We start from the raw sequence: 27003 nt of genomic DNA, 5'->3' as shown, positions 1-27003 counted from the left end.
TACAAAAAATAGGCAGAGAGCGCTGTTGCTATATATGGTACACTACTTATTAGATGTTCTGGGCCTTATTTTTTGCATCCCTTGTCCTCCCCCCATCACTCCCCCTCCTCGCACCGTCAGAAATCTAGATTGTAAACCCCCCCGCGCAGTGACTGTCTTTATTTTTGGTCTGTAAAGTGCCTTATTAGGCACCACTAGTAATCTGTATAAATAAAATAAAAGCGAGCCCTGCAAGGCACTGTTGCACCACAGGCTTGCGTGCACACGGGGTAGTGAACACGCACGTGTGTCCCAAGCATATTGCCAGCCCTACGTGCGGCTCTCCGGCGAGCTCGGCCCAGGAGACCCGAGCAGCTCGCGAGCCGGGGCTGAGTCCCCGCTGGCGCGGCCTGTGTCCAAGGGGGCGAGTCGCCCCCGGCTATGCCCCAGGAGCGGGGGGCACAAAGCGCTGGCGGGAGCGCCACGTTCCCGCACCAGCCCGCGTAGCGGCAGCTGCCACAGGCCGCCCCCACCCCCCGGGCTGCTCCTCCCCTCCCCTCCCGCCCCGCCCTTCTCGGCCGTCGGCCCCCGCCCCGGGTTTCGTGCTCCTGGCGGAGGCCGAGGGAGAAGGTGGCGGTGGAGGCGGTGGACGGAGAGAAAGCGCCCAGGCACCGGAGAAAAGAGGCGGCCGCTGCCCCCGCCCCCGGAGCGAGTCCAGCGCCGCCGCCTCCACCACCTCCTCCTTCAGCGTCTCTGCCCACCCCGCCACCTACCTCCCCCAGCAGCCGGGACAACGGAGCAGGGCGATGTCTTCCTCCGGCGGCCACCAGCACAGCCAGAGCCGGGCCATCCCCACCAGGACGGTGCCCATCAGCGACACCACGCAGCTACCTCATGACTATTGCACCACGCCCGGGGGGACCCTGTTTTCTACCACTCCTGGAGGTAAAGAGCACCCCCAGTTACCCCTGCTGGCCAGGCCCAGGCCCAGGCCCAGGCCCAGGCCTCCCTCCGTACACGCACCAGGCTCCGGGCTGCAGGCAACCGCTCGGGGGTCCGCGCAACCGGCTGCGGGGAAATGTGCATGCAATTAACGGGAGGGAGAGAACAGAGATGCGGCAAAGTACGTGCAGTTAGCGTTACACAGCTGACAGTTTTAATGGGGGAGGGGGAGCGTGGAAAGCGCATGCAATTAAATGGGGGAGGGGGATTAGCAGAGAAGTACATGCGAGTAATGCTACACTGGGTGCAATTGAGGGGGAGACCGTGCGGGAAAGTGCAGATGGTGATAAGCGGACTAGGCGCGACCCCCACTTTCTCTGAAGCCCTCAGGTTTATTACTCCTTGTGCGATGGGGACCTCGTCTATAGGGTTACCTCTTTTCTGTCGTCTTCCCCGGGATCTCAAAGCAAAGGGGTATCGGCTAGTGCTACACAGGACCGGAGGCTTTGGTGGGGAGCAGAGAGAAATAGGTGTACCAGAGATCGCTGTACAAAGCGGGGAGGAGAGCCTCTAGCACTAAAAGGGCCCTTTCCCCCCTCTGTATGTATTTGTAATGTTTGTTTTTTATTCGGAAGGAAGGATGGAGGGGAGGGAAGGAGATTGTGCTGGATCTGGAGCCTAGTTGCACTGGGCCCCAGGCTCCTTCTCCCTTTTTGGTGTGGGGCTAGCAGTGAGATATTTGTAAACAAGGCCTAGGAGTCTAGGACAAGCCCGTGTCTGTTGCACAATAAGAGAGGAGAAGTAGGGGGGGAAATTCTCCAGCAGCTGCAGGAGGGAGAGAAACATGAACTTCACCGAGAACTCGGGACGCACCCCAGTGTGGAACCAGCCTCTGGCCATTATCAAGGGGGCTTGGGATTCTTTTAGCTCTGACTAAAGAAATGCATCAGCCAGTGGAGGGCTCAGTTTAAGGAAGTGCTAACTTTGCACTGCAAACTAACATGGATGTAGACTGTGCAGCAATCTCCGTGTAGGCCTGTTCTTGGACAACAAGGCCTGTATAAACCTATTGATATGCCTGCTGCTCTTGTTGATTTTATTAGTAACAGAGCTAAATAGGAGTCAAGGCATAGGAGCACCAGATACCCTATTTGTATTTAAAAACTAAAGCTTAACCTTGTCATCTCCTCCAAGACAAGGTTGACTCATGAAATCATTCCTCCCCGCCACCCCAAATAAACATCAATTAACAGTAAATCCCATGATGTGTTATCTAGCCTAAACGTTGTGTGAATGGTAGAGTGCATACAGACAGGGTTCCTGAGCTAAATATTTACTCTGTTCCCCTGAGGGGGACCTCTTGGGGAAGCACTCCCAGATATTTCAGTTGGCAAAGCTGTTTTGTTATTAAATAGCCAAACAGTCATTTCACAATAGTTTTCAAAGTCGCTTTAAAAATAGTGCCCTGGTTCCTGGCTTAGATCAGTGGTAAAATATGTGGAAAGAAATTATTAGTGGAACTCTATTGTAATTTTCGTTATGGTCAAACAGGACTATAAAACAAAAATATTCAGAGATGAGAACCTGCTGTTTTTTTGCAGTATAGTTTTCCCAAAGCCCAAACCTCTTATTTCCACTTCATTTTAGGCTCAAGATTGCTTCTATTCCTCTTAAACTGGGTGTTGTTTGCCCTTTCGTTGTTACAAATTATGCAGATTATGTGAACATGTGAGTTCCACATCATTGCTCTATCCTATTTTTCTTGTGTCCCTAACTTTTCTCTGCTGGGCATGGGCAGGTTTGTATATATGTATGTTGATATCTGCTAGAGAAGCAGGCTTATCCTCCACTGTCTCTTGACTTCTTCCCTTGCTCGCTTTGCACATAGCTATAAAAATGTAAACACTAGTGTGACTTTTCTGTGGCTTCCAGAAAGTAGCAAATACAGTTCTAGTGATGTGTGTATTTTACAGGCCATGTGTAATATTGCTGCATCCTCCTGTGTAATGGACTTCCATCATTGCACTTTTTCTTCCTCCATATTAGATATTTTAAAACTTTTTCTGTCTATTAAGGTATTAAGTGGGGTCTTGATTTTGTTATGGTATTTTGTGTTGGCTGGAGGTGGATTGCCATTGAAGGTCATCTGTAAATGAAAGAAAATAACTAGATTTATTAGAAGTATGTGCAGAATGTGATAAAAAAAAGCTGGATAAAAGGGACAAAATATTAATAAATGCATGTTACCTAAATACTTGTTCTGAGTCTACTGTGGGTTGTGAAATCCCTACTTGGTGTGACACTGTAGAATGTATCGTGCTGGTGGTATCAAATCTTTAAAATATTCACAAATGATGATTTTAAAAATTTTACAAAGTGATACTCCAGTCGTTTAACCTTCTCAAAAATTGTATCAGACCTCACAGGCTTATATTAGTCTACAGTGGGGTTCTGTGTGTTAAGAGTAGGGTTGCAGGACTTTCTGTTCCTATTTTTCCTTAATTAGCCTACATTTTAGAAATTACTCTGGGGCAAGAATACCCCATGAGAGCTTCACATCTGTACTGCTGCTACCCAGAAGCACCAGAATGAAACTGAGTAGAATCTGTTTGCTGTTCCTGCTGCAGAATTATAAACAGGAGTAAGAGAGGTACAAAGGGTGTTGGATGCTGTAGAATTTGGGGTGCAGAGGAGAGCTGAGCGAGTTTGCATTGTCTTCCCTGCACACATCCCTTCTCCTACCAGCACTGCACTTTCCCAGCAGGAGCAGCAGAATGCAGTTGACTGGAATTGTTAATTTCACTTCGCTGTCATTGCTTGTGCCTTGATGGGATTATAGAGGGATCTAAGGTCCATCTTCTCAGCCTGGCATATTCAGGGAAGAAGTAACATTTAGAATGTTTTCATTGGGCGATCCCAGAATCCTACAACAAGGAAGACGCATAGTTAAATAAATATGAGGAGAGATGCACAGAAGAAATGTGAAAGGGAATGATGAATATAAAGGGTGGGAGGAGAGAAATTTTTAATTAAATCAAAGTGGGAGTGAGGGGGAAACAAAGACAGACCTCAAAAATGAACTCCCCTACCTTTTTGAATTAAAAAAGGACTAGAAAAATCCTTCCACCTCATATGGTTTCTGCAACAAGCCACATGGAATGCTGCCCTTGGTTCAGTTGTAGGTGTGACAGTTTAGTGAGTGTTTCTGAATGAGTTGTTGATCCATACTGGGAACCTAAAAGAAGAAATAATGTTAAGTGTGAGTTAATGTGCTGAATATTCTTTTATAATAATAGTTAATATTTAGGACTTCATTAAAAGTTTACAGGGTCAAATCCATGGATGCTAGACAGTACTGATGCTAAGTTATTTTTCATACAGTTCAGATTTTCTTTCCCTCCATTCAGAGTGTTCTTGATGGGTTTATTTTAAAGCAGTATTTGAATATAAAGATTTTGAATAAATCATTGGTAGCTACATCTTGGTGCTTTTAAATGTATCACTCATGGAAATGAAGGACATATGGCACTAGCTTGAGTCCATTGCACTACAAGCAGACAGTCTGCAAACTTCTTCGTCCCACACTCTGCCAGTTAATCCAGATCTGCTTTGTCTCTGATATCCCTCTTCTAGGTCTTACAGTTGGCAGCGTCTACTCAAGTACCAAATTGTGATGTCAAAAATATCACTGGTGCCATCGCTCTGCACTTAAAACACCTTTCATCCAAGGATCTCAAAGTACATTACAAAGATAGGAAATAGGACTGTATTATTTATCTGTATTTTACAGATTGGGCCTCAGTTTTCTTATGAGGCTAAGTGACTTGCCCAGGTTTATAAGAGATAAGTGGCAGAGTCAGGTATAGAACCAACAACATCCAGTTCCCTGCTCCTGAGAATTGTTGCCTTCTGGAAAGATGCTCCCAAAATAAAGCGTCTATGTCTATCTGAATTTTTATTGATTGTTGTTGTAAGTAATGCCTAAAATCACTATAACCGAGATTAGCGGTTGAAGGAAATCTATATTTTTAATTTATTTACTTTGCACATTCTGACAGCACTTTCTGGCCAGTCTATTTAACTGTTTCCCCGTTGCTCTGTCCTCGCTGTTGTGCAAGACCCATATTTTTTTTTTTTATATATTAAAAGAAAAACATGATTGTAAAACTCCTAGTATTGGTAGCTGTTAAATTTGTATTTTTTAAACTAACTTCATATTAATGGTGTCCTTTTCATAAGTGACACAGGTAAGAGTTTATCCCAGCTATCAGAAAATTAAGAGCTAGTGCAGAGCCCTCGGGAACAGAGTATTGAAGACTAACATTTGTGAGTGTGGCTGAGGACAACAGTAGGGGACAGGGAGTGTACAAAAACAGAATCCTAGTTCAGTGCTTAGGGAGCAGCAAGAGCCGGTAGAAGCTAAGGACAGGCAACACGGAATTCTGAATGACGATGCGGAGGCTATAGCTAGGATAGATCGTCCCATTTGTACAGAGTCCATTCTGTTTTCAGAAAACAGTTGCCTGTCCTTTTGAGTTCATGGTAGTGCTTTAATTTGAAAGCCACCAACTATACCTTATCACCTGTCATGGACATTGGCTGTTTTCCCACGTTGACAGAAATTCTTATAAGAAAGAGGGGGTCCTGCCTTTAATAACTTCCTTCTGTAGACAGTTTCTGGGAATGTTTTGAATTGATCCAGTGTTTAACTCTTGCCTTCAGAGGTGCCTTTACATGTGCAGTCCTGGTGAAGGGTCCCCTTAAAAATTACCAGTTCAGAAAACAGGACTGGAGGTCCCTGCGAACTACCCTCTTTCTGGGAGGGTGCCCTTGACTATTTTTTCATCGTTCTGTTAGTGGCAATTACTATTTCATGTTTCTCAGGAGGCTCCTTTGCTGCAAAGTGTGCTTTTTATTTCAGCTTATCACTGGAGTAATCTCTCAACACCCACAGTTTGAGAACAACTAAGGCACTGGGTGGTTGGTTTTTTTCTTTTTCTTTCCCCTCTTGAACGGAGGTAGGAAAATATTTTGTGGACTCCTGATGCCCCCTGAATCTAAGTAGCAAAATTTCTGAAGAATATTTCAGCTGGTTCCCTATTAGTAGTACATGAAATATTAAATAATATCTCCCAGAAGCCCTAATCAGGATCAGGACCCATTGCTCCTTCTTGTTGCTGTGCAAGGGGCGCGGGGGAGGAATAAAATAAGACTTCAGGTGTTCCTCTGCAATTCAAACACAAAGAGCTTTGGACAGGATACAAAATATCTTGTTGCAAAACAGCTGCTTCTGGGTAAGATGTCTGATGCTCCCGTGAGGTGTGGAATGACTGAGAGACGCATTGCCTAGAAAAATTCTGAGTGTAACTCTCAAACATGCAACTCTGATTAGCTTTAAACTAGCAATGCGAAGGTTGTGTTTGATCCATTTAAACGTTTATTTTTCTAAGGAACAGACTTGATTCACTCAGAGCTGCAAGTTGTTGCTCTGACTCACAGCTTCGTGCATATAATTTTAAATGCCTTTTCTTAGTTTACTTTTGTGTCTGTTCTGTACTGTTTAGTGGTCAGAAAAGGGATTACAAAATGGTTCTGTTGTGTTCATGCTCCTCATGTGTCTTTTGAGTCATCTCCGTGTACTGTCAAAACCAAGTTTATTCCTGTCAGCTCTGGAATAAAGCTGTGGCACTGCAGAAGAGAAGTGCCTTATTTTCTTCCTTCCGTCCACCAACAGGCTGTCTAGTTCTTCTCCAGAACCTGTGTGGTGAGGGATGATCTGGGACCACAGCTTGGGTTTTTTGTACACCAGGATGATCTTGCACCACTGGCAGCTGGAAAAATCTTGTTTTGACTTGAAACTGAAAAGATCTGATCATAGAAGCAACCGATAAATACTTTAAAAGTGGGACATGACGATGACTTTTCTGACTGTAGCTTCACTTCAGATTAAAAATAGTGTTCTCTGTCTTTCTGCAGTTCTAATCTTGGAGTGAAACCTTGCACTTTACATCTTCAATCCTGACAATGTAGTTTCTGCTCTTAAATGAGTGTTCTGCCTCCTTAAATAAGGTCAGCTCCCAGACTACTGCACTGGGCAGCACAGCATGGGGAGGAGGCGACCAGCCCTCTGTGGAGAAAGAAGTGGTTTGGGACTATTTAGAAAAGATGGACAAGCACAAGTCCATGGGGCCAGATGCGCTGCATCTGGGAGTGCTAAAGGAGTTGGCGGATGTGATTGCAGAGCCATTGGCCATTATCTTTGAAAACTCATGGCGATCGGGGGAGGTCCCGGACGACTGGAAAAAGGGTAATGTACTGCCCATCTTTAAAAAAGGGAAGGAGGAGAATCCGGGGAACTACAGGCCAGTCAGCCTCACCTCAGTCCCTGGAAAAATCATGGAGCAGGTCCTCAAGGAATCAATTCTCAAGCACTTAGAGGAGAGGAAAGTGATAAGGAACAGACAGCATGGATTCACCAAGGGCAAGTCATGCCTGACTAATCTAATTGCCTTCTATGACGAGATAACTGACTCTGTGAATGAAGGGAAAGCAGTGGACATGTTATTCCTTGACTTTAGCAAAGCTTTTGCCATGTTCTCCCACGGTATTCTTACCAGCAAGTTAAAGAAGTATGGGCTGGATGAATGAACTATAAGATGGATATAAAGCTGGCTAAATTGTCAGGCTCAACGGGTAGTGATCAATGGCTCCATGTCCAGTTGGCAGCCAGTATCAAGTGGAGTGCCCCAAGGGTCAGTCCTGGGGCCGGTTTTGTTCAATATCTTCATTAATGATCTGGAGGATGGCGTGGATTGCACCCTCAGCAAGATTGCAGATGACACTAAACTGGGAGGAGAGGTAGATACGCTGGAGGGTAGGGATAGGATACAGAAGGACCTAGACAAATTAGAGGATTGGGCCAAAAGAAATCTGATGAGGTTCAACAAGGACAAGTGCAGAGTCCTGCACTTAGGATGGAAGAATCCCATGCACCGCTACAGACTAGGGACCGAATGGTTAGGCAGCAGTTCTGCAGAAAAGGATCTAGGGTTACAATGGACAAGAAGCTGGATAAGAGTCAACAGTGTGCCCTTGTTGCCAAGAAGGCCAATGGCATTTTGGGCTGTATAAGTAGGGGCATTGCCAGCAGATCAAGGGATGTTTTTGTTCCCTTCTATTCAACATTGGTGAGGCCTCATCTGGAGTACTGTGTTCAGTTTTGGGCCCCACACTACAAGAAGGATGTGAAAAAATTGGAAAGCGTCCAGCGAAGGGCAACAAAAATGATTAGGGGACTGGAACACATGACTTATGAGGAGAGGCTGTGGGAACTGGGATTGTTTAGTCTGCAGAAGAGAAGAATGAGGGGGGATTTGATAGCTGCTCTCAACTACCTGAGAGGGGGGGTTCCAAAGGAGGATGGATCTAGACTGTTTTCAGTGGTAGCAGATGACAGAACAAGGAGTATTGGTCTCAAGTTGCAGTGGGGGAGGTTTAGGTTGGATATTAGGAGAAACTTTTTCACTAGGAGGGTGGTGAAGCAGTGGAATGCATTACCTAGAGAGGTGGTGGAATCTCCTTCCTTTGAGGTTTTTAAGGTCAGGCTTGACAAAGCCCTGGCTGGGATGATTTAGTTCGGGTCCTATTTTGAGCAGGGGGTTGGACTAGATGACCTCCAGAGGTCCCTTCCAACCCTGATATTCTATGATTCTATGAAATAGGCATCCACAGGATACAACCTGTGACTGTCTGAAACTCTTACATCTAAGTGAGGCCCTGCTATTGGTTCTAGGATCTTTCTAGAGCAGGAAGCCTGCTCAGACAACAAGTTCTGAAGTGTGTGAGTAATATGTTTGATACTTGGGGTAGAAAGGCGAGAGAAATCTTGGAGAGGCATGGAGGAGGATTGGACTCTTCTTTGGGCCCAAGGAAATGCCAGTATATCCTGGTGCGGGATATTTAAACAGCTTTCCCCAGTGCTGATGCCTCTATGTTCCTAGGTTCCAGTTAATTATTGAACTTTCAGGCAGTGTTGCTGTCTTTCCTTAAACCATCAGCTGCTCAGAAGGTGTTTGAACTATAATATGTTCATTTTTCATAGAAGAGCAATCAAAGATGTTTAGTCTGTTATATCTGTGACCATCACCTCTCTTCCTTTTAACTTCTCTCATCCCAGTCCATCACGGCTATTCCTACCTCCTTCCATTTCTCTGCTGTCCCCTCTCCTTGACAGATACTACTTTTCTTTAACTCCAGGGTCTCCATTTTCAAGGCCTCTCTCTTCTTCACACCAGGGTCTTTGTTCCCTTTCCTGGACGCTCCGTCCAACTCATCAGTTTCCAGCATTGGACCTCCCCCACTTCCTCGGTTCCTGTCCCCATGCTGCTGAGTGCCTCTGGAGAAAAGTTTAACTTCCTTCACTACAGATAGATCCTCCTTGCCATCATCTCTATCACTTAATATGCCAAACAGCTTTTTTCTTTCCTGATGGACTCCTGTACCCACAGCCCTCATGACTGCTTCACCTTGACTGTCTCTTCAAACCCACTCACCTATTGTACCTCCTTTTCAGCCCAAGTTTTTAACAATTGGTGTCAATTTTTTCTTTTTGAAAACATCTGCCATGAATTCTTGTTCCATCCCCTCCACCCCTACTCTTAATCCTGGGATCCAGCGCTGAGCTCTTTGAGGCAAGGATTATTTTTTTGTTCTGTATTTGTACAGCACCTAGCATTATGGGATCCTGTCTATAACTTGGGCTGCTAGGTGCTGTCACGTACAACGAACTGTAATGGTGTGGCCTTCACACTCTTCACTTCTCACCCCTTGACCTTAACCCCCTCAATCATCTCTCCTCTCTTGCTCATTTTTATTCAGTCTCTCATTCTCCTTTTCATCTACCTTTGTGTACAACAAAAACCAAGCCTAACTCCACACTGCCTGCTTTCCTGGCTTCCAAACTTGTTGTCATCCTTGACACACATCCCCATTTATCCTAATGTACAAGGATGCACTATTTCCAAAACCTATTGTTTTCTGTCTTTCCCTACAGCTCTGACCTTTACTATGCTTTGTTAATCTTCTGCATAGTTTCTAAGGCCAGAAGGGACCATTCTGATCACCTGGTCTGATTTACTGTGTAGCACAGGCCATAGAACTTCCCCAAAATAACTCCTAGAGCAGATCTTTTAAAAGAACATCCAATCTTGATTTTAAAAATTGTCAGTGATGGAGAATCAACCACAAACCTTGGTACATTGTTCCAGTGGTTAGTTACTCTCACAGTTAAAAATTTGTCTTCTTTTCCTTCATAAAAAGAAAAGGAGTACTTGTGGCACCTTAGAGACTAACCAATTTATTTGAGCATAAGCTTTCGTGAGCTACAGCTTACTTCATCGGATGCATACTGTGGAAACTGCAGAAGACATTATATACACAGAGACCATGAAACAATACCTCCTCCCACCCCCCTCTCCTGCTGGTAATAGCTTATCTAAAGTGATCACTCTCCTTACAATGTGTATGATAATCAAGTTGGGCCATTTCCAGCACAAATCCAGGTTTTCTCACCCTCCACCCCCCCACACACAAACTCACTCTCCTGCTGGTAATAGCCCATCCAAAGTGACGACTCTCTTTACAATGTGTATGATAATCAAGGTGGGCCATTTCCAGCACAAATCCAGGTTTTCTCAGCGCCCCCCCCCCCCCTTACAAAACACACACACACAAACTCACTCTCCTGCTGGTAATAGCTTATCCAAAGTGACCACTCTCCTTACAATGTGCACGATAATCAAGGTGGGCCATTTCCAGCACAAATCCAGGTCTTCTCACCCCCCCACCCCCACACACAAACTCACTCTCCTGCTGGTAATAGCTTATCCAAAGTGACCACTCTCCTTACAATGTGCACGATAATCAAGGTGGACCATTTCCAGCATAAATCCAAGTTTAACCAGAACGTCTGGGGGGAGGAAAAAACAAGGGGAAATAGGCTACCTTGCATAATGACTTAGCCACTCCCAGTCTCTATTTAAGCCTAAATTAATAGTGTCCAATTTGCAAATGAAATCCAATTCAGCAGTTTCTCGCTGGAGTCTGGATTTGAAGTTTTTGTGTTGTAAGATAGCGACCTTCATGTCTGTAATTGCGTGACCAGAGAGATTGAAGTGTTCTCCAACTGGTTTATGAATGTTATAATTCTTGACATCTGATTTGTGTCCATTTATTCTTTTACATAGAGACTGTCCAGTTTGACCAATGTACATGGCAGAGGGGCATTGCTGGCACATGATGGCATATATCACATTGGTGGATGTGCAGGTGACCGAGCCTCTGATAGTGTGGCTGATGTTATTCGGCCCTGTGATGGTGTCCCCTGAATAGATATGTGGGCACAGTTGGCAACGGGCTTTGTTGCAAGGATAGGTTCCTGGGTTAGTGGTTCTGTTGTGTGGTATGTGGTTACTGGTGAGTATTTGCTTCAGGTTGGGGGGCTGTCGTTAGGCAAGGACTGGCCTATCTCCCAGGATTTGTGAGAGTGTTGGGTCATCTTCCAGGATAGGTTGTAGATCCTTAATAATGCGTTGGAGGGGTTTTAGTGGGGGGCTGAAGGTGACGGCTAGTGGCGTTCTGTTATTTTCTTTGTTAGGCCTGGCCTGCAGTAGGTGACTTCTGGGAACTCTTCTGGCTCTATCAATCTGTTTCTTCACTTCCGCAGGTGGGTACTGTAGTTGTAAGAATGCTTGATAGAGCTCTTGTAGGTGTTTGTCTCTGTCTGAGGGGTTGGAGCAAATGCGGTTGTATCGCAGGGCTTGGCTGTAGACGATGGATCGTGTGGTGTGGTCAGGGTGAAAGCTGGAGGCATGTAGGTAGGAATAGCGGTCAGTAGGTTTCCGGTATAGGGTGGTGTTTATGTGACCATCGTTTATTAGCACTGTAGTGTCCAGGAAGTGGATCTCTTGTGTTGACTGGACCAGGCTGAGGTTGATGGTGGGATGGAAATTGTTGAAATCATGGTGGAATTCTTTTCCATGGGTCCAGATGATGAAGATGTCATCAATATAGCGCAAGTAGAGTAGGGGCGTTAGGGGACAAGAGCTGAGGAAGCGTTAGTTCTAAATCAGCCATAAAAATGTTGGCATACTGTGGGGCCATGCGGGTACCCATAGCAGTGCCGCTGATCTGAAGGTATACATTGTCCCCAAATGTAAAATAGTTATGGGTAAGGACAAAGTTCAGCCACCAGGTTAGCCGTGACATTATCGGGGATAGTGTTCTTGATGGCTTGTAGTCCATCTTTGTGTGGAATGTTGGTGTAGAGGGCTTCTACATCCATAGTGGCCAGGATGGTGTTATCTCTCTGGTCACGCAATTACAGACATGAAGGTCGCTCTCTTACAACAAAAAAACTTCAAATCCAGACTCCAGCGAGAAACTGCTGAATTGGATTTCATTTGCAAATTGGATACTATTAATTTAGGCTTAAATAGAGACTGGGAGTGGCTAAGTCATTATGTAAGGTAACCTATTTCCCCTTGTTTCTTCCTACCTCTCCCCCCCCCCCCCCCCCCGACGTTCTGGTTAAACTCTGTAAGTATCCTGTAAGTATGGCCTTCTTCTTTTTTCCCAGATGTAGATACTTTCATTTAGCCATATTAAAATGCATATTGTTTGCTTGTGTCCAGTTCACAGAGTGAACTGGATCGCTCAGTCAGTGACCTGTTCTCTTCATTATTTACCACCCCCCCAATTTTTGTCACCTGCCAACTTTATCAGTGGTGACTTCATGTTTTCTTCCAGGTCATTGATAAAGATGTTATATGGCAGGGGTGGCCAACCTGAGCCTGAGAAGGAGCCGGAATATACCAACGTACATTGCCAAAGAGCCACAGTAATAGGTCAGCAGCCCCACATCAGCTCCACTCCCCTGCTGCCAGCTCCTCCCACCCACTGGCAGTCCCGCCGATGAGCACCTCCCGATCAGCTGTTTTGTGGTGTGCAGGAGGCTTGGGGGGGAGCAAGGGCATGGCAGGCTCAGGGGCGGGAAGGGGTGGAGTGGGGGCAGGGCCTGTGGCAGAGCCAGGAGTTGAGCAGTGAGCACCCCCCGGCACATTGGAAAGTTGGCGCCTGTAGCTCCAGCCCCAGAGTCGGTGCCTATACAAGGAGCCGCATATTAACTTCTGAAGAGCCGCATGCGGCTCCAGAGCCACAGGTTGGCCACCCCTGTTGTAGCATAGAGCCAAGAACCAATGCTTGCAGGACCCCACTAAAAACAGACCCATTCAATGACAATTCCCCATTTACAGTTACATTTTGAGAACTATCAGTTAGCCAGTTTTTAATCCATTTAATGTGTGCCATGTTAATTTTATATCTTTCTAGGTTTTTTAATCAAAATGTCATGTGGTAACAAGTCAAATGCTTACAAAAGTCCAAGTGTATGACATGAGTACTATGACCATTATCAACCAGACTTATAATCTCATCAAAAAAAGAGATCAAGCTAGTTTGACAGGATCTTTTCCATAAACCCATGCCGAGGGTTATTAATTACATTACCTCCTTTAGTTCTTTATTAATCAGGTTCCACATCTTGGCCGGGACCAATGTCATGTTGACAGGTCTATAATTACCTGGATCATTCCATTTACCCTTATTAAAAATTGGTACTATGTTAACTTTCTTCCAGTCTACTGGAACTTGTCCATTTTTCCAAGACTTCTTGAAAATCAACATTAACAGTTCAGCGAGCTACTCAGACAGCTCTGTCAAAACTCTTGGACACAGGTTATCTGGACCTGCTGACTTAAAACTGTTTAGCTTCTGCTTAACATTATCCAGAGATACTCGTAGAATGGAATGAGTGTTATCACCGTATTATGAGAAATATTTCTTCAACACTTCTGCCTTTTCTGCATTATTATTGATAATTCTATCATTTCCATCTAGAAATGGGCCAGTAACATTGTCAGTATTCTTTTTGTTCCTAATATATGTATTCAACTCATTATTGTCCTTAAATCTGTTGGCCATAGATTTCTCTTTGTGTCCCTTGGCTTCCCTTATCAGTTTTCTACAATTCCTAACTTCTGATTTATATTCATTACCATCAGCTTCTGCTTTCTTCCATTTGTTATTTTTTACAGCTACCTTTGCTTCCTCTCTAAACTAGGTTGTTTTTTAACCAGCACAGCCTTCTTCCTCCAGTTGTGGGATTGTAGCTTATTGGGCAGTAAGTAAGGTGGTGTTAAATGATTCCCAATTACATTCACATTTTTCTGATTAAATTACTCCTCTCAGCTGATTTGGCTCATAATTATTTTCAGCTTTGTGAAATTGGCCTTATTGAAGCACCGTGTGTGTGTGAGAGTGTGAGTGAGACTTGGAAACAGGTAATGCCATTTTTGACATAGAATGCTACTCCCCATCCCCTTTCACTCACTCGATCCTTTCTAAATGGGCTCAGTACAGGTAATCGTACCAGTGGGAAGCAGTCCACATCACAAAACTGTCACCATGATTAACGCTCATCGATACAGAGGCCAGCAAGGGTGACAACTAGTATCTCATTGTACAGCTTGATACAACTGTCCTTTCCCCTAATCCCCTAGAAGTCCCACCAGGTTACACTGGGAGCACTTTGGAGAGGATACTTGCATTATCCTGTCCATGTCATCTGAGACTATGGATAAATAGAAGACTTCAGTGTCCAGAGCTGTCAGTTTCCTTTCACAAACACTGCATTAATAACAACAAAAAAGTTGTAAAAGTTAAGGATGGTCAATAAGTCTGGTTTGGACTTCGTTGCGTCTATAATGTTAAACTGAAGCGAGTCTACTTACGTTTATTTGGTGTTTATAAGGTGGGGAAATATGGAATGTTGATATTTGTTGTACAGTTTGAGAGAACACTGAACAGTTTGAAATGAAGTTGCCCAGCAGTTCCTTGCCTTTATTACTTCCTTAGGTAACAGAACAAGACTGAAATGTGGAGTGGGGGGAGAGAGAGTTGTTATTAAATAGGACTGGTTTCAAGTTAAGACTTTTTTTTTGTATCCTTTCATTTTGAGGGCACCATGAGTTGGCTCAAGGGTGGATTCTCCAGTGCTGGACATAGTTCTGACTTGAGAGCACCTGAATGTAGGGTGTTGGGGCTTTCTTTCCTATATGGTCTGGTGACATGCATTTAATCGGTGCCTCTTTAGGATTGCAGGAGTGGGGGAAAACTGGCTTTTGAACAGAGTTAAAAGGCAGTGCCATTGTGTAAATAGAGCAACAGGAAGTGATTGGAGTTGACATATCCTCTCCCAAGCCCAAATGCTGCTTTTCATTTCTTTTCATTTTACCAGCCTAGAGAATGGGACTCCAAGTGGTTCCTTCGTCTAAACTAGGGGTGGGCAAACTACAGCTCAGGGGCTGCATCCAGCCCTCCAGATGTTTTAATCCGGCCCTCGAGCTCCCGCTGGGGAGCAGGGTCCGGGGCTTGGCCCGCTCCAGCCAGGGAGTGAAGTTGGGCTTGCCCCACTCTGCGTGGCTCCCAGAGGCAGCGGCATGTCTCCTTCCAGCTTTTACACATGCGGGCAGCCAGGAGGCTCTGCGCGCGCTGCCCCCGCAGCTCCCATTGGCCAGGAACCGCGGCCAATGGGAGTTGCAGGGGTGGTGTCTGCAGACAGGGCGGCGCACAGAGCTGCCTGGCGATGCCTCTACAAAGGAGCCGGAGGGGGGGACATGCCGCTCCTTCCAGGAGCTGCTTGACGTAAGCACCACCCAGACTCTGCACCCCTGATCCCCCTCAGTCCCAGCTCGGAGCACCCTCTTGCACCCTGAACTCGTCATTTCTGGCCCCACCCCAGAGCCTGCACCCCCAGCCAGAGCCCTCAGCCCCTCCCACACCCCAACCCCCATTTTGTGAGCATTCGTGGCCCACCATACAATTTCCATAGCCAGATGTGGCCCTCAGGCCAAAAAGTTTGCCCACCTAAAGCCTGCTCACGTTGACACGTCATTATCAACTCACGTTCTGTATATATTCTTACATGCTGATTTTTCTCCTTTTGTCTGACTGTGTGCTAGGTACCCGAATCATCTACGACCGTAAGTTTCTGTTGGATCGCCGCAATTCCCCCATGGCTCAGACCCCACCATGCCATCTCCCAAATATTCCAGGAGTTACCAGTCCTGGTACCATGGTTGAGGATTCCAAAGTGGAAATAAACAATCTGAACAATCATGACAGGAAGACTGCAATGGGTAAGAGAGACTGGGTGATGGTAGTGGTTGATACTCTGGTTAACTTCTTTATAGCTCCCTTATTTTTGACTTTAGCAGATCTTGTGCTCAGATATCAGTGATGGGCTCGTTATATATAAATACCTGCAGCCTGAAATTTAGTATGTACAGTAGGTTTCCTTTTTCAGAGTGATTTTTTTTCCCCCCATAGTAGTTCAGTAATTGTTGCTTAAGTCTCAGGGAAAGTAAAAAAGACTCGTCTGGTTTCAGAAATATTTAACATACATATGGCTTCATTTTCCTCTTCCCCTTCCCCCCCATGAAGCTTTGCACCCTGAATCCGTCATATGAAATAATACGTTTAGAGGGGTTTTGTATATCTGTTAGGGATGTAAAATGTTAACGGGTTAACCAGTAGGCATTAGGCTTACCAGTTAATGGACCTTAACTGTTAATCCACACACCGCCGGCTGGACCACGGCTGTGCTGGCCAGATCCTGGCTGTGCAGCACCACACATTGCGCCCGGTCCCACCCCGCCAGCCAGCCGACGACCCAGCGCCTGTCTCACTGCCCAGAGCAACCCCAGCCCTTCTCCCTTTAATTGGTTAACCTTTTAAATGATATTTACATTCCTAATAGCTGTAAGAACTTTATACTGCCATCCATTGCTCCTAAGCATCTTCCATAGAAAATTGCTAGCCATAGTGAAGTCCCTAGTGGACTTCATAAAGTTTTTGGTATTCCTCCCTCTTTTGGGAAAAATTTGTTTGGGGGGGGGCGGTGTTTTTGTTTGTTGGGTCAGGATTGATTGATTTTTGAAGCAGGGAGCATTTGGGTAGATGAGAGTGCCAATGTGCAGGCCATTCTTGCCATGGTAGAAAAGCTTTTATAAAAAATGCAGAAAGCACATTTGAAGATCAAAAACTCCTATGTGTACAGGGGTGTGATTAAACAGGTAACTGTTTCCTGCTGTATCATATCTCCCCATAGACAATGGACCACTGGGTGGCTTTCAGACTATCTTTTTTTAAAATCAGATGTGGGTAGCAAGAGTCAATGCTTGTAACTTCAAGGGGACAAAGTATCTTTTGCAGTAATACAGCTCTTTACGTGTTCATAGGACTGTACATGCATTAATTAATATTTAGCAATAACTAGGACATTTGTATTGAAGTCAAGGCTGTTACTGAGCTTCATAGGGCCTTTTACAAATAAAGAACATAAAATAAATTGACAAAAATTTGTGACATTTTGGTGATTTTTTTTTTTTAAAGGCTGCCAACTTAAACTAATGATTACTGAGACAGGGCTGTCCACTCTGTCCTTAATGCACACTGCAAGTGATTGCAGCATTTCCCAAGAAGAGCATGTTCTTCCATAATGGATTATCTAATTTGCCCTATCTGCTGTGCAAGGTTAATTATGGGAATGAAATCTTCCATTATATTATTTACCAGAAGTTATATTAGGAAATAGGGTTGGGAGGTATGTAGGGATTGTCTTTCCTCTTGAGGGCTTTCTGAGATCTCCCTCTAATGCTGCTCTCCTTTTTCTGTTGCCAGGGGATGATGCTCAGTTTGAGATGGACATCTGATTACCCCAGAGCATAACCATGGAGAAGCAGCAATTCCTGATACCTGTACATACTCGATTCTGCTAATAGGATCAGTAACTGAAAGGTGGAAGAGGCAGCGGTAGCAGCAGTCTCCATCAGACTCCCCACCTCATCTTCCAAGTGCCAAAGGATAAGAAGACTAGCTCCCCAACCCTGCTCCCCCCCCCCTTTTTTTTTTAACTCCCATTTCCCTGCTCTGTGACTGAATGGATGCCCTTGTCAAATTATACAGAGCTGAGGAACACTCCAAGTGGAACCTTGGCATCTCGCACTTTAGAGGCACCCTGTCAAACCATACACAAGTGAGAACGTACCTCCATCACCAATTGGATATTTATTGCAAACAGCAAAGGGGCCAGGGACTAGTGGATTTATGCTCAGTGGAGATGGCATTTTCCCTGTTCCCCTCCCTTCAGCCTGATCCCAGCTCACAAAGGGCTTATGTGTGCACAGCAAGTAACCAGTTGTAATATGGTGTCTCAAATACTTGCGATCACTCGCATTTTAGAAACTGCAAGGAATAGTGGGAGACAGGTAAGAGTCTCTGCTCAGTCTGAGTTGCTTTTCCTCAGTGGCCAGAGCACTCACTTGAGTAACTCTGGGGGAACCTGGGTACTAGTCCCACTTGTGACCTGTCTCCATGACTCTGTGTGCCCTGCAGTGTAACATGTTCTCTTCTGGAGAAGCATAACCTTAATTCATTTGCTCCTGTACCTCCTTGGTTTCTATCCTGCTGCCAAACTTCTTTTTGATACTACTTCTTAATGTTGTGTGTATTTAGAGGAAGCTATTCAGTTCATTATACTGCTGATTCCTCCTCTTCCTTTCTTTCCATCCCAAAGGAATGCCACCCAGAACTTCTCACTTTCGGAAACTTAACCCTTTATTCCCTGAGTACTTTGAGTGAGTTCATCAATGCGAAATCAAAACTTTTTTTTTTCTGGGATATGGGGGATGGGTATCTTATATTATCCTCAGGACTTCCTCCATTTTTGCCCTTTTGCCCTTGTTAGTGTCTCCTGATTTCTTTGCTGGTTCACCCTGTAGACTGTTGTATTGAAGGTACTGCAGTAATGGTTAATTTCCAACATCCCCCATCTCTCTTGCATTAGGAGGAGTGTTTTTCCCCACTAACAGTTTTAATGAATATACTTATTAAATGTTTATAGTTTCAATTTTAAGACCTCCCATCTGAAGGGAAAAAGCAAATGTCATCGCTTCTCATCTTACACCATCCTTCCATTCATAGTTCACTGTGCTCCTGTCATTCACTGACTCCATTACTTTTCCTCCAAGTTGTTGGCAACTTTTATGTTCACTGCTGGGGTGTATATTGGCTGACTTGTAAAAGTGAACATTCATCTGTGTGGGTCATTTTTGGTTCCACACTGTCCAGGGCTGCTTCTGTCCATATCTTGCCAAAGGGATTAGCTGGACTACTGTGGATTTTGACACGAATGTGGTGCTTCTGGCCAATTCCTGTCTGCCCTTGCCACTTGAAAGTTCTTGACGGGTTTGATTTAGTTTGCTGAGGGCATTGCTCAAACTGTAGCTGGACTTGTTTCCCATTGCCCCGCTAGCTGGGAGACTGTGTATCTGACATGTGAGTCAGAAATTTACACAGCTCAGTTATAAATTGGAAAAGACCCTGTTTTCTCTTTTGGTATGCAAAAGGGGCACTTTCCTGGTAAAATATTTCTTTGGGGAAGGAAGGTTTCCTGAAAAACTCTTATTTTTCCCTCTTCCCTTCAACATGTAAATAACACAGGAACAAAAACCCTTTGTAATGTTTGATCTCACACTAAAGAGTCTATTCCTGAATCTGGGAAATGCAGTGTTTCCTTAAAGCTTGGTGATGGCCAGAGAAGTGACTAAAACTACATCTCTATATTCTGTATTTATTCTCTGGCATTATGCCACCTCTGTTTAGTATGAAGGATGCTATAGAAAGCTCAGTTTTACTTTGTGTCTCCCAGATCCAATTTGTTCAGTTCAGATATTTATAAAGTGCACTGCGAGTTCCTCCTCATGTAGGAAACAGTTTGACCTTTTTTTTTTTTCTTTTTCCTTTCCCATTCTGCTTCATGCATCATCACTAACAATAGTTTCTGGAATTTAGCAGGCAGTTTTGTTGATGAGGCAGAACAGAATCCAGATTTGCTCTGTAGTGCTGATAATAGTAAAAACTTGGGTTTGTCAGTGAACTAAGCAGAGTTGATTTGGGAGAAACAGGAAGAAGAAATGGGCAGTGACAAGGTATTATTAGTCACTTTGCTCATCATAATGATACGTTTTGTTTTGTTCGTAACTTCTAAACTTTTCAAAGCGCTACCCGGGGTTCAGCTATTTGACTCTTTTATAACAAGAATTGTGCAGCTAAAATCCTGTTGCAAAACTGAAAATTTATCCTTAAGTGTACGGTGCACCAAGAGCTTCCATTATGCAACAATCCTCTTAGCTGTCAGCCGGAGAAATCATTCTGACTGCTGTCAACTTGAGATGTATTTTTTAATTTTTTTTTTAAATACCCAAGGCAAGAAACAAGCATCCAGAGAGGAAAGATGGTCTGGTGGTTGAGGCATTGGAGTAGGATTAGGAAAATCTGGGGTTTGTTTCTGGCACTGCCACGGTATTCCTGTGTGACCTTGGGCAAATGACTTAGTCTCTCTGTGCTTTAGTTTCCCATCTATAAAATAGGGATAACAGCACTTTCCCATATCACAAGGGTGTTGTGAGGATAAATTCATTAGTATTTGAGAGACTGTCAGATACAATGCAAATAGGGGTTATAGGAAAGCATAAAAATGTATGTTTTTAAAAAAGCACAGGAGGATGTCATGAAAGTGGAGATCGTGTTAAAAGCACCAGCATTTTGTGCAGTGATGGGTCTCTACTGTCTTGTGCTTTATCTCTTCTCCCCCCACCCAGCTCCCCTGGACATGCCATGGTGCCATGAAAAATGATGACTGAATAAAAATAGTGCACTCAACAAACTTTCTCACTTTGCTAGTCAGTTTGGATAGAGTTCTCACCTATTTTGGTCAGTGCAGTGTCCTGTAACCTTAATGCCCTGTAAGAAGCAATTCCACACAGTCACACTCCCACACTCTCACTTTCAGTCTGAATTTAGATTTTGATTAAAATCTGCATTTCTGTTCCTCCTGCTGCTGATTGCTCTCTTTGGCCATCAGTTGCATCTGTGACTCCAGCAGTGTGGGGTGGAACCTAACGTACCTTCCACCTTGGTGTCATCCTAGTTGAACAATCAAAATCTGAATTCAGTTGTTTGCCATTTAAAATGGCACCATCAGGTTAAAAACAATTTATTTTAAACATGTCGTGTCTTGTTTGTTAATAAAACCAATACAAAATATAATTAATGTATTTTTATCCATTAATAATTCTTGTTTACTATTTCCACTACACTTAGCTTTGGAACATAAGAACGGCCATTCTACGCCAGACCAAAGGTCCATCTAGCTCAAATATCCTATCTTCTGACAGTGGCCAGTGCCAGGTGCCCCAGAGGGAATGAACAGAACAGATAATCATCAAGTGATCCATCCCCTGTTGCTCATTCCCAGTTTCTGGCAAACAAAAGCTAGGGCCACCATTGCTGCCCATCCTGGCTAATAGCCATTTATAGACCTATCCTCCATGAACTTATCTAGTTCTTTTTTGAACCCCGTTATAGTCTTGGCCTTCAAAATATCTTCTGGCAAGAAGTTCCACAGGCTGACTGTCCATTGTATGAAGAAATACTTCTGTTTGTTTTAAACCTGCTGCCTATTAATTTCATTTGGTGACCCCTAGTTCTTGTGTTATGAGAAGGATTAAATAACACTTCCGTATTTACTTTCTCCAGTGAAAGTGGACAATGAAAATATTCAGTTATTTTATGGTTCTTAAGCACCACAACCACAACGCAGGGTAACATGTAAATCCAATCTAAATGCTCTGTTTGTTAAAACTGAAGGAAAGGTGATGATGAAAATGTTCAGTTTTGTAAATTCTTTATTTTATTAAACCTAAATTTTGCACTTACATTTTTGTGTCCCAGAAATTACAGGTCAGATCTTTCCGTGCATTGGGGCAGCTTTGTATCACTCCATCAGTGCCCTTTTTAACCAGTTTTAGGCTGCTTCAGGATTCTCCATGCATAGTGAGGTCCTTGGGTAGTGCAGAGCCATCATAGCAGTTCCTACACTTGCCCCCTCCCCCCCTTTGCATTCAGCACAGGGGGTGAAGTTAAGGTAACCCTTGGCTCCTGTATTGGCCCCTTGATAGCTAAAACAAGTTAGAGTAGCCCTTAGACTGCTCTAATTTGTGCTTTGGGACTAGCTCAGAGATTGGGGAAACAGCTCCCTCTTACCTAATATGATCAGCTTTAATCCTTATTTTTAACCATTAAAACATAGGGCCTGGATGATGCACTGGGTTACTGCAGGAACCTATTCACCTTCAGGGACCTGGGTTCGGATTCTGTCTCTGACCATAAGTAAAAATGAATCTAGCAGGTTCATCCTAATTCCTACTACTCCACTTCATAAAACTGCAACCCAGTAGCTTGGTTTATGCTAAGGGAATTCCAACCACTTGTCAGTTTGGCTGGAGCTGTCATGTAGATTAGACTCCAGGTGCCCTGAACCATTTTTACTGAATTCATTTCACAACCTGCAGAACACTTTTTTCTTTTTTTTTAAACCAGTTCAGTGAACAAACAGTTCAAACTGTCTGGGGCCTGGTCTACCTTACGGCTCCAACTGGCTTCAAAATCGGTTAGCTGAACTAGTTTTAAAACCAGTTAAGCTTTTTGGGAAAACTTGCCCAGCATAGATCAGACCAGTCTGGGATGATGGGCGGCTGCTGCTCAGGAGAGAGAGAGGATGAAACTACTGAGGGGGGATAGCGGCAGAGCTGCCTGAAGGCAAACTAACAGTCTCACTCTGTGCCTGGCTCTAGCTAGGGCTCTTTGTCTCCCTTCCATGAGTATCAAATTTTGACACATTTTTTTTTAAAACCAAGATGGAGATGGATGTACTGTTACTGCATCCTTCCCTCCAGGACTGCTATGGGCACACGTGGATGGTGATAGAAAATGCTTTAAGATGTCTGCCTGCCTTGGTTTCATTAGCCTTAGCCTTTTCCATTGGGGCATTGTTCCTCAGCAGCACCAGGCCCAGAGCCAGCCCTGCCCCTAAACACTCCTTGCCTTGAGAAAAATCACACCTTTCAAAACCAAACAAAAAAACCCTCTTGCCTCTCAAATGACCCACTGTCCTGGCTGGCATGACCAATTTTCCCATTAGCTTTGCTTTGGTCCTTCTCCATGCTGATTTTTATTTTGAAGGGGGTTTAAATACTGTGTTTTCTTTTTAAAATGAATTAAACTGAACAATAACACAGGGAACTCAAAGATGCAGTGTTGCCTGTTTAGACTTGATTAGGTTTAAATTCATTTCATCTTTACTCTGAGGAAGGCGTGCAGAGCTTTGAAAGAAGGATCACAACTTATGTAAGATGACTCCTATTGATTGATGTAGAATAATAGTGACTTATGCTATATAGAAAGAAACCTGCAGTGAACCTTCACATCTGACAATGACAGTCATCTCACCTTGATTTTCTGTGTAACCATTGTCAGTTTTTCCTGATTTTGAGTTTTATGCTTTTAGTGAAAGCCCAGGCTCTAATCCTGCACAGCACCGATCGCTGTGCTGGTGTGAAACCCCACTGAAGTCAGTGGGGCTCTGCACAGGTGCTGGAGTCCGTGTTAAGAGAACGGATTGCAGAAGAGGGTCCATCTACAGCATGGGATGGGGAAGGGTTTCTCCAGGGAGTTTTGTTTCCTAGAGGGAGGTTAAGGTGTGACATTAAATCCAAAACAATCTGTTAAATCTTCTTGCAAATAGTATCATGTAGCTATTTTTGATGCTGGTTCGTGTGCTGAATTGACTACACTGAAAACAGCATTCCTCTCTGTGTCTGAGTAAAGGTCCACTTCTGAAAATACTTGTTAGCTGATTTACAGTGCCAAGAGCTATGGGACAATTACCAATAAGCCTTTGTCACAAGTGTCCAGGGTGTACAAAGCTTTAAAAAAGTGGTAGTTTCCTTTTTAAGCTTTGGTATTGGCAATTGAGCACCTTTGTGACAGTCCTAATGCATGCTTCCATTTTGAATTAACTCTGCTTAATCATCTAATTGTTCAGTCTGTGTATACAGTAATTCTCCTCTGGACCTGTGTGCCAGTTCTCTGAAACTGACCTTGGGGAGAGGAGGGAAGGATAAAATAGCTTCCAGTTACACCCTGCCCAGTGGGTTTCTATTTTGCAATGAGCATTCTCCTTTCATCTCTAGATATTAGGAGTCAAATGTGGTTTAGTTTTCAAATGAAATGAGTTGTTGGTATCAACCCCATGCCTGGTGGCTGTTTTGGGCTTCTGCACTTTGTATGACTGGCAGTATGTGCTGGGAAGCAGCCAGAAGTGCTACTGGTCACACACTTATTCTTCTTATAAATCAGGTGTATTAACAGATGTGTGGGAAGCTTGCTCAGCACTTTCCTGCACTCAGCCTTCTGTGTCTCTCTCATGTCTATTTGCTGTTAAACATATCCTCATTTCTACCATGAACAGAAAATGTGCCAGGTGGCATGGAGCGCAGCTCATCTTTCTTTCTCCCCTCCCTAGCAGTCTATCAGCTGAAAAAATCCCAAATTTTTGGTACCTTGACCATTTGCATTCAGGTTCCATCATTTAGAGTCAGCAGCACTGGGCTTCTTTCCATGCTGTTGAAAAGACAAATGTAATTCTTGCATGTGGGTTCCTTGTGGTATAATACTTTGTCACCAGTTTTGCCATCAGAGGGCACTGTGATCCTCCCTAGGCTGCTATCATCTTGCACGTGGAATTGACTCTGTCCTTAAGGAAAACACATTCCTCATAATTGTCTTTGTCTTGTTTAATTTTTCCCAGTCTCTATATTCATATCTAGGAAACCTCTACATGACCCCAGAACACATGGGCTTTTTGTTGACATCTAGAATCCAGTCACTGAGACAAACAACAAAATCCAAACATCTGGTTGGGAAAGAGTTAACCACTGTTCTTAGCTAAAGAAAGGAGTACTGCATCTTTGCAGGGACACTGTCATTCTGTGTGTGTTTAATTTCATTTTTCACTTGTATTTCCGAACTATTTACCTTGTAAATTTTAACTGGTAACTTTCCCTTCCCCACCCCCAAAACTTGATGGTCTTGTTGATGTAAATCAGCCTGGGAGTGTGGGGGGGTGTCTTGTCTGGGTTCACCACCATTCTCCTCCCATTGCACCTTCCCTTTTAGAGCTAATATTGCTCTTCCACAATTCCTAGTGCCTGTTCTTTGTTAATAATACTGCCCCTGGCTACATTTGAAAAATACCACTTTATGACAAATCAGTATTTTCCCCATGATCTAAACTCAAATGTAGTTTTGTAGTGGCACTCATTTGGCATCAAAGATGCAGGGCTTGCCTCTTTTTTGATAACTGATTTTTATATGAATGTTTCACTCAGATTGTTGCAGCATCTAGTTTTCAGTGACCCCCTTCTATCTATTCTTTCCCCTAGTTGTCCGTCTAGGGAAAACAGCCCCTTCCTCTGAACTCATGCCGGAGGTTTTTGTAATGCCTTTTGGTAGGGAGGGAGTGATGTAGTATATGTGGGGACTCTTGTAAAGCTCAACAGCACACCTCTCAAATCGCCCCTTCAAACTAAATTCACCCCTCATTCCACGTGAGCATGGAATGTGTTTTCTTTTGTTCTTGTACATTAATCTAAGAAATTCTGAATAATAAAATTGAGATTATAGAAAGAAATACTTATTACACAGCATTATTTTAAGATGCTTGTCCTATGCCTCCGTCATTGTGACTTAATCCCACATAGAACGTTTGGCAGGTTGAGAAGTATGCTCTGATAACTTATCTGGCAAAATTGGTTGGCTATTCATTAAGTGAGAAATCTCCACTGGGGAGCAGGAGCAGAATGTGTGCAAATATAAATGTGTGGGTAGGTAGATGTTCATAATCCACACACAAATATATAAAAATAAATATATTTTACTTAAAATCGCAGGAAGTGTTGTTGGATTCTTTGAAAGATGAAGCAGCACAAGGAAGACTAACTTTGCTAAGTACAAAGGGCAAACAGTGGATGTGTGAAGCCTCAGTTCTAGCAGAGTGATTCTTCCTACAAAACTGCTCTAAAAACCAAAATCCAAGGATTTAACTGACCTAAAACAGGAGCCAAGAGGAACATACAGCAGGAGTGAACTTTAACCATTTTGTTAATCACACCAGGAGTGAAAAAAGGGCAGTGAGCACCTTGGTCCCTACTGACTGGGAATAAAACAGTGATTTCCCCATCCTGCTTCCCATGTCCATATCTGCATCACTGCAAGATGGTGACCCAGTGCCTTTCTTCACCTCAGATAGGAAAACTGTTTGCATCATTGTGAAACAGCTTAGCTGAGTTGTGAAGGTGTCTTGAGAGCATAGAGGACAGTACCAATCTTATGACAATTCATGGGTGTCTGACATATTTATAAACTCACTGTTCTTAAAGTCTTTATAAATTTTAAAAAGTCCCATTGACACTTTCTTCTTTTCTCCCTTTCCTACCCCATCCCCTTTCAATTTTAAATGTGATTTTGGCTGAAAAGCAGAGACTGCTTGAAAAGTCATTGGGCAACTTCTGTACAATTCAGTTTTTACTGTTCTTGAAACAAACAGGTGTTTGGAAAAAAAAGCTCTCACCAATGGTTGCTGTTATGAGATCAATAAAGATCTTGATTATATTAAACTATGTTGTTGGGTTTTATTTTCTTTATGATGAGTTTCTGGTCAGTGACAGGAAGTCAGGGTCTTTAAAAAATTGACCCCTTGCTTGCAGTTACATATGGCTCTCTTTAAAGATTCTTCCAGTATTTTGTGGTTAAAACTTTAAAAGTCCAGATGAAAGGTGAGGGGCATTTGGGGGCCAGATTTTCCTATCCATTTTCCACCCTTCCTTATGGATCTCATGTTTCTAGCTGAAGATTATTGGATGGGACTCCCTAATCAGTAGGATGCTGCTGCTGCTTTTGGGCAACACTTAACTTAGATGCTCACAACACAAGAAGCATTTTAACTTGCTATGGCTTTTCATCCCTGGCTCACTGACTTCTCGTTGCGTACCACAAAAGCAGTTG

The 27003-nt window shown here is 43.8% G+C and overlaps 2 protein-coding genes across 6 annotated transcripts in view; one reads left to right on the top strand and one right to left on the bottom strand.

Annotated features, from left to right (window-relative positions):
* Positions 1-27003, bottom strand: part of LRRC20 (leucine rich repeat containing 20) — a 152338-nt gene that overhangs the window by 111814 nt on the left and 13521 nt on the right. For 3 of the 5 annotated variants that reach the window (XM_073353592.1, XM_073353593.1, XM_073353594.1), the window contains exons 2-3: positions 4011-4156; positions 1003-3845 (exon numbers count right to left, since the gene is read on the bottom strand). In XM_073353592.1, the coding sequence (XP_073209693.1) occupies positions 1003-1206 (204 nt within the window). In that variant the 5' untranslated portion in view covers positions 1207-3845; positions 4011-4156. The remainder of the gene's footprint in view (positions 1-1002; positions 3846-4010; positions 4157-27003) is intronic. The other 2 variants (XM_073353591.1, XM_073353597.1) reach the window with 2 other exon arrangements.
* On the top strand, positions 550-26615 carry EIF4EBP2 (eukaryotic translation initiation factor 4E binding protein 2). The gene is made up of 3 exons (XM_073353599.1): positions 550-924; positions 15999-16175; positions 17719-26615. The coding sequence occupies exons 1-3, from the start codon at positions 786-788 to the stop codon at positions 17748-17750; spliced, it is 348 nt and encodes a 115-aa protein (XP_073209700.1). The 5' UTR covers positions 550-785; the 3' UTR covers positions 17751-26615.

Source organism: Lepidochelys kempii, chromosome 7 (genome assembly GCF_965140265.1).
Source record: "Lepidochelys kempii isolate rLepKem1 chromosome 7, rLepKem1.hap2, whole genome shotgun sequence".
Taxonomy (NCBI): Eukaryota; Metazoa; Chordata; order Testudines; family Cheloniidae; genus Lepidochelys; species Lepidochelys kempii.
This window is presented reverse-complemented; position numbering and strand designations above follow the sequence as displayed.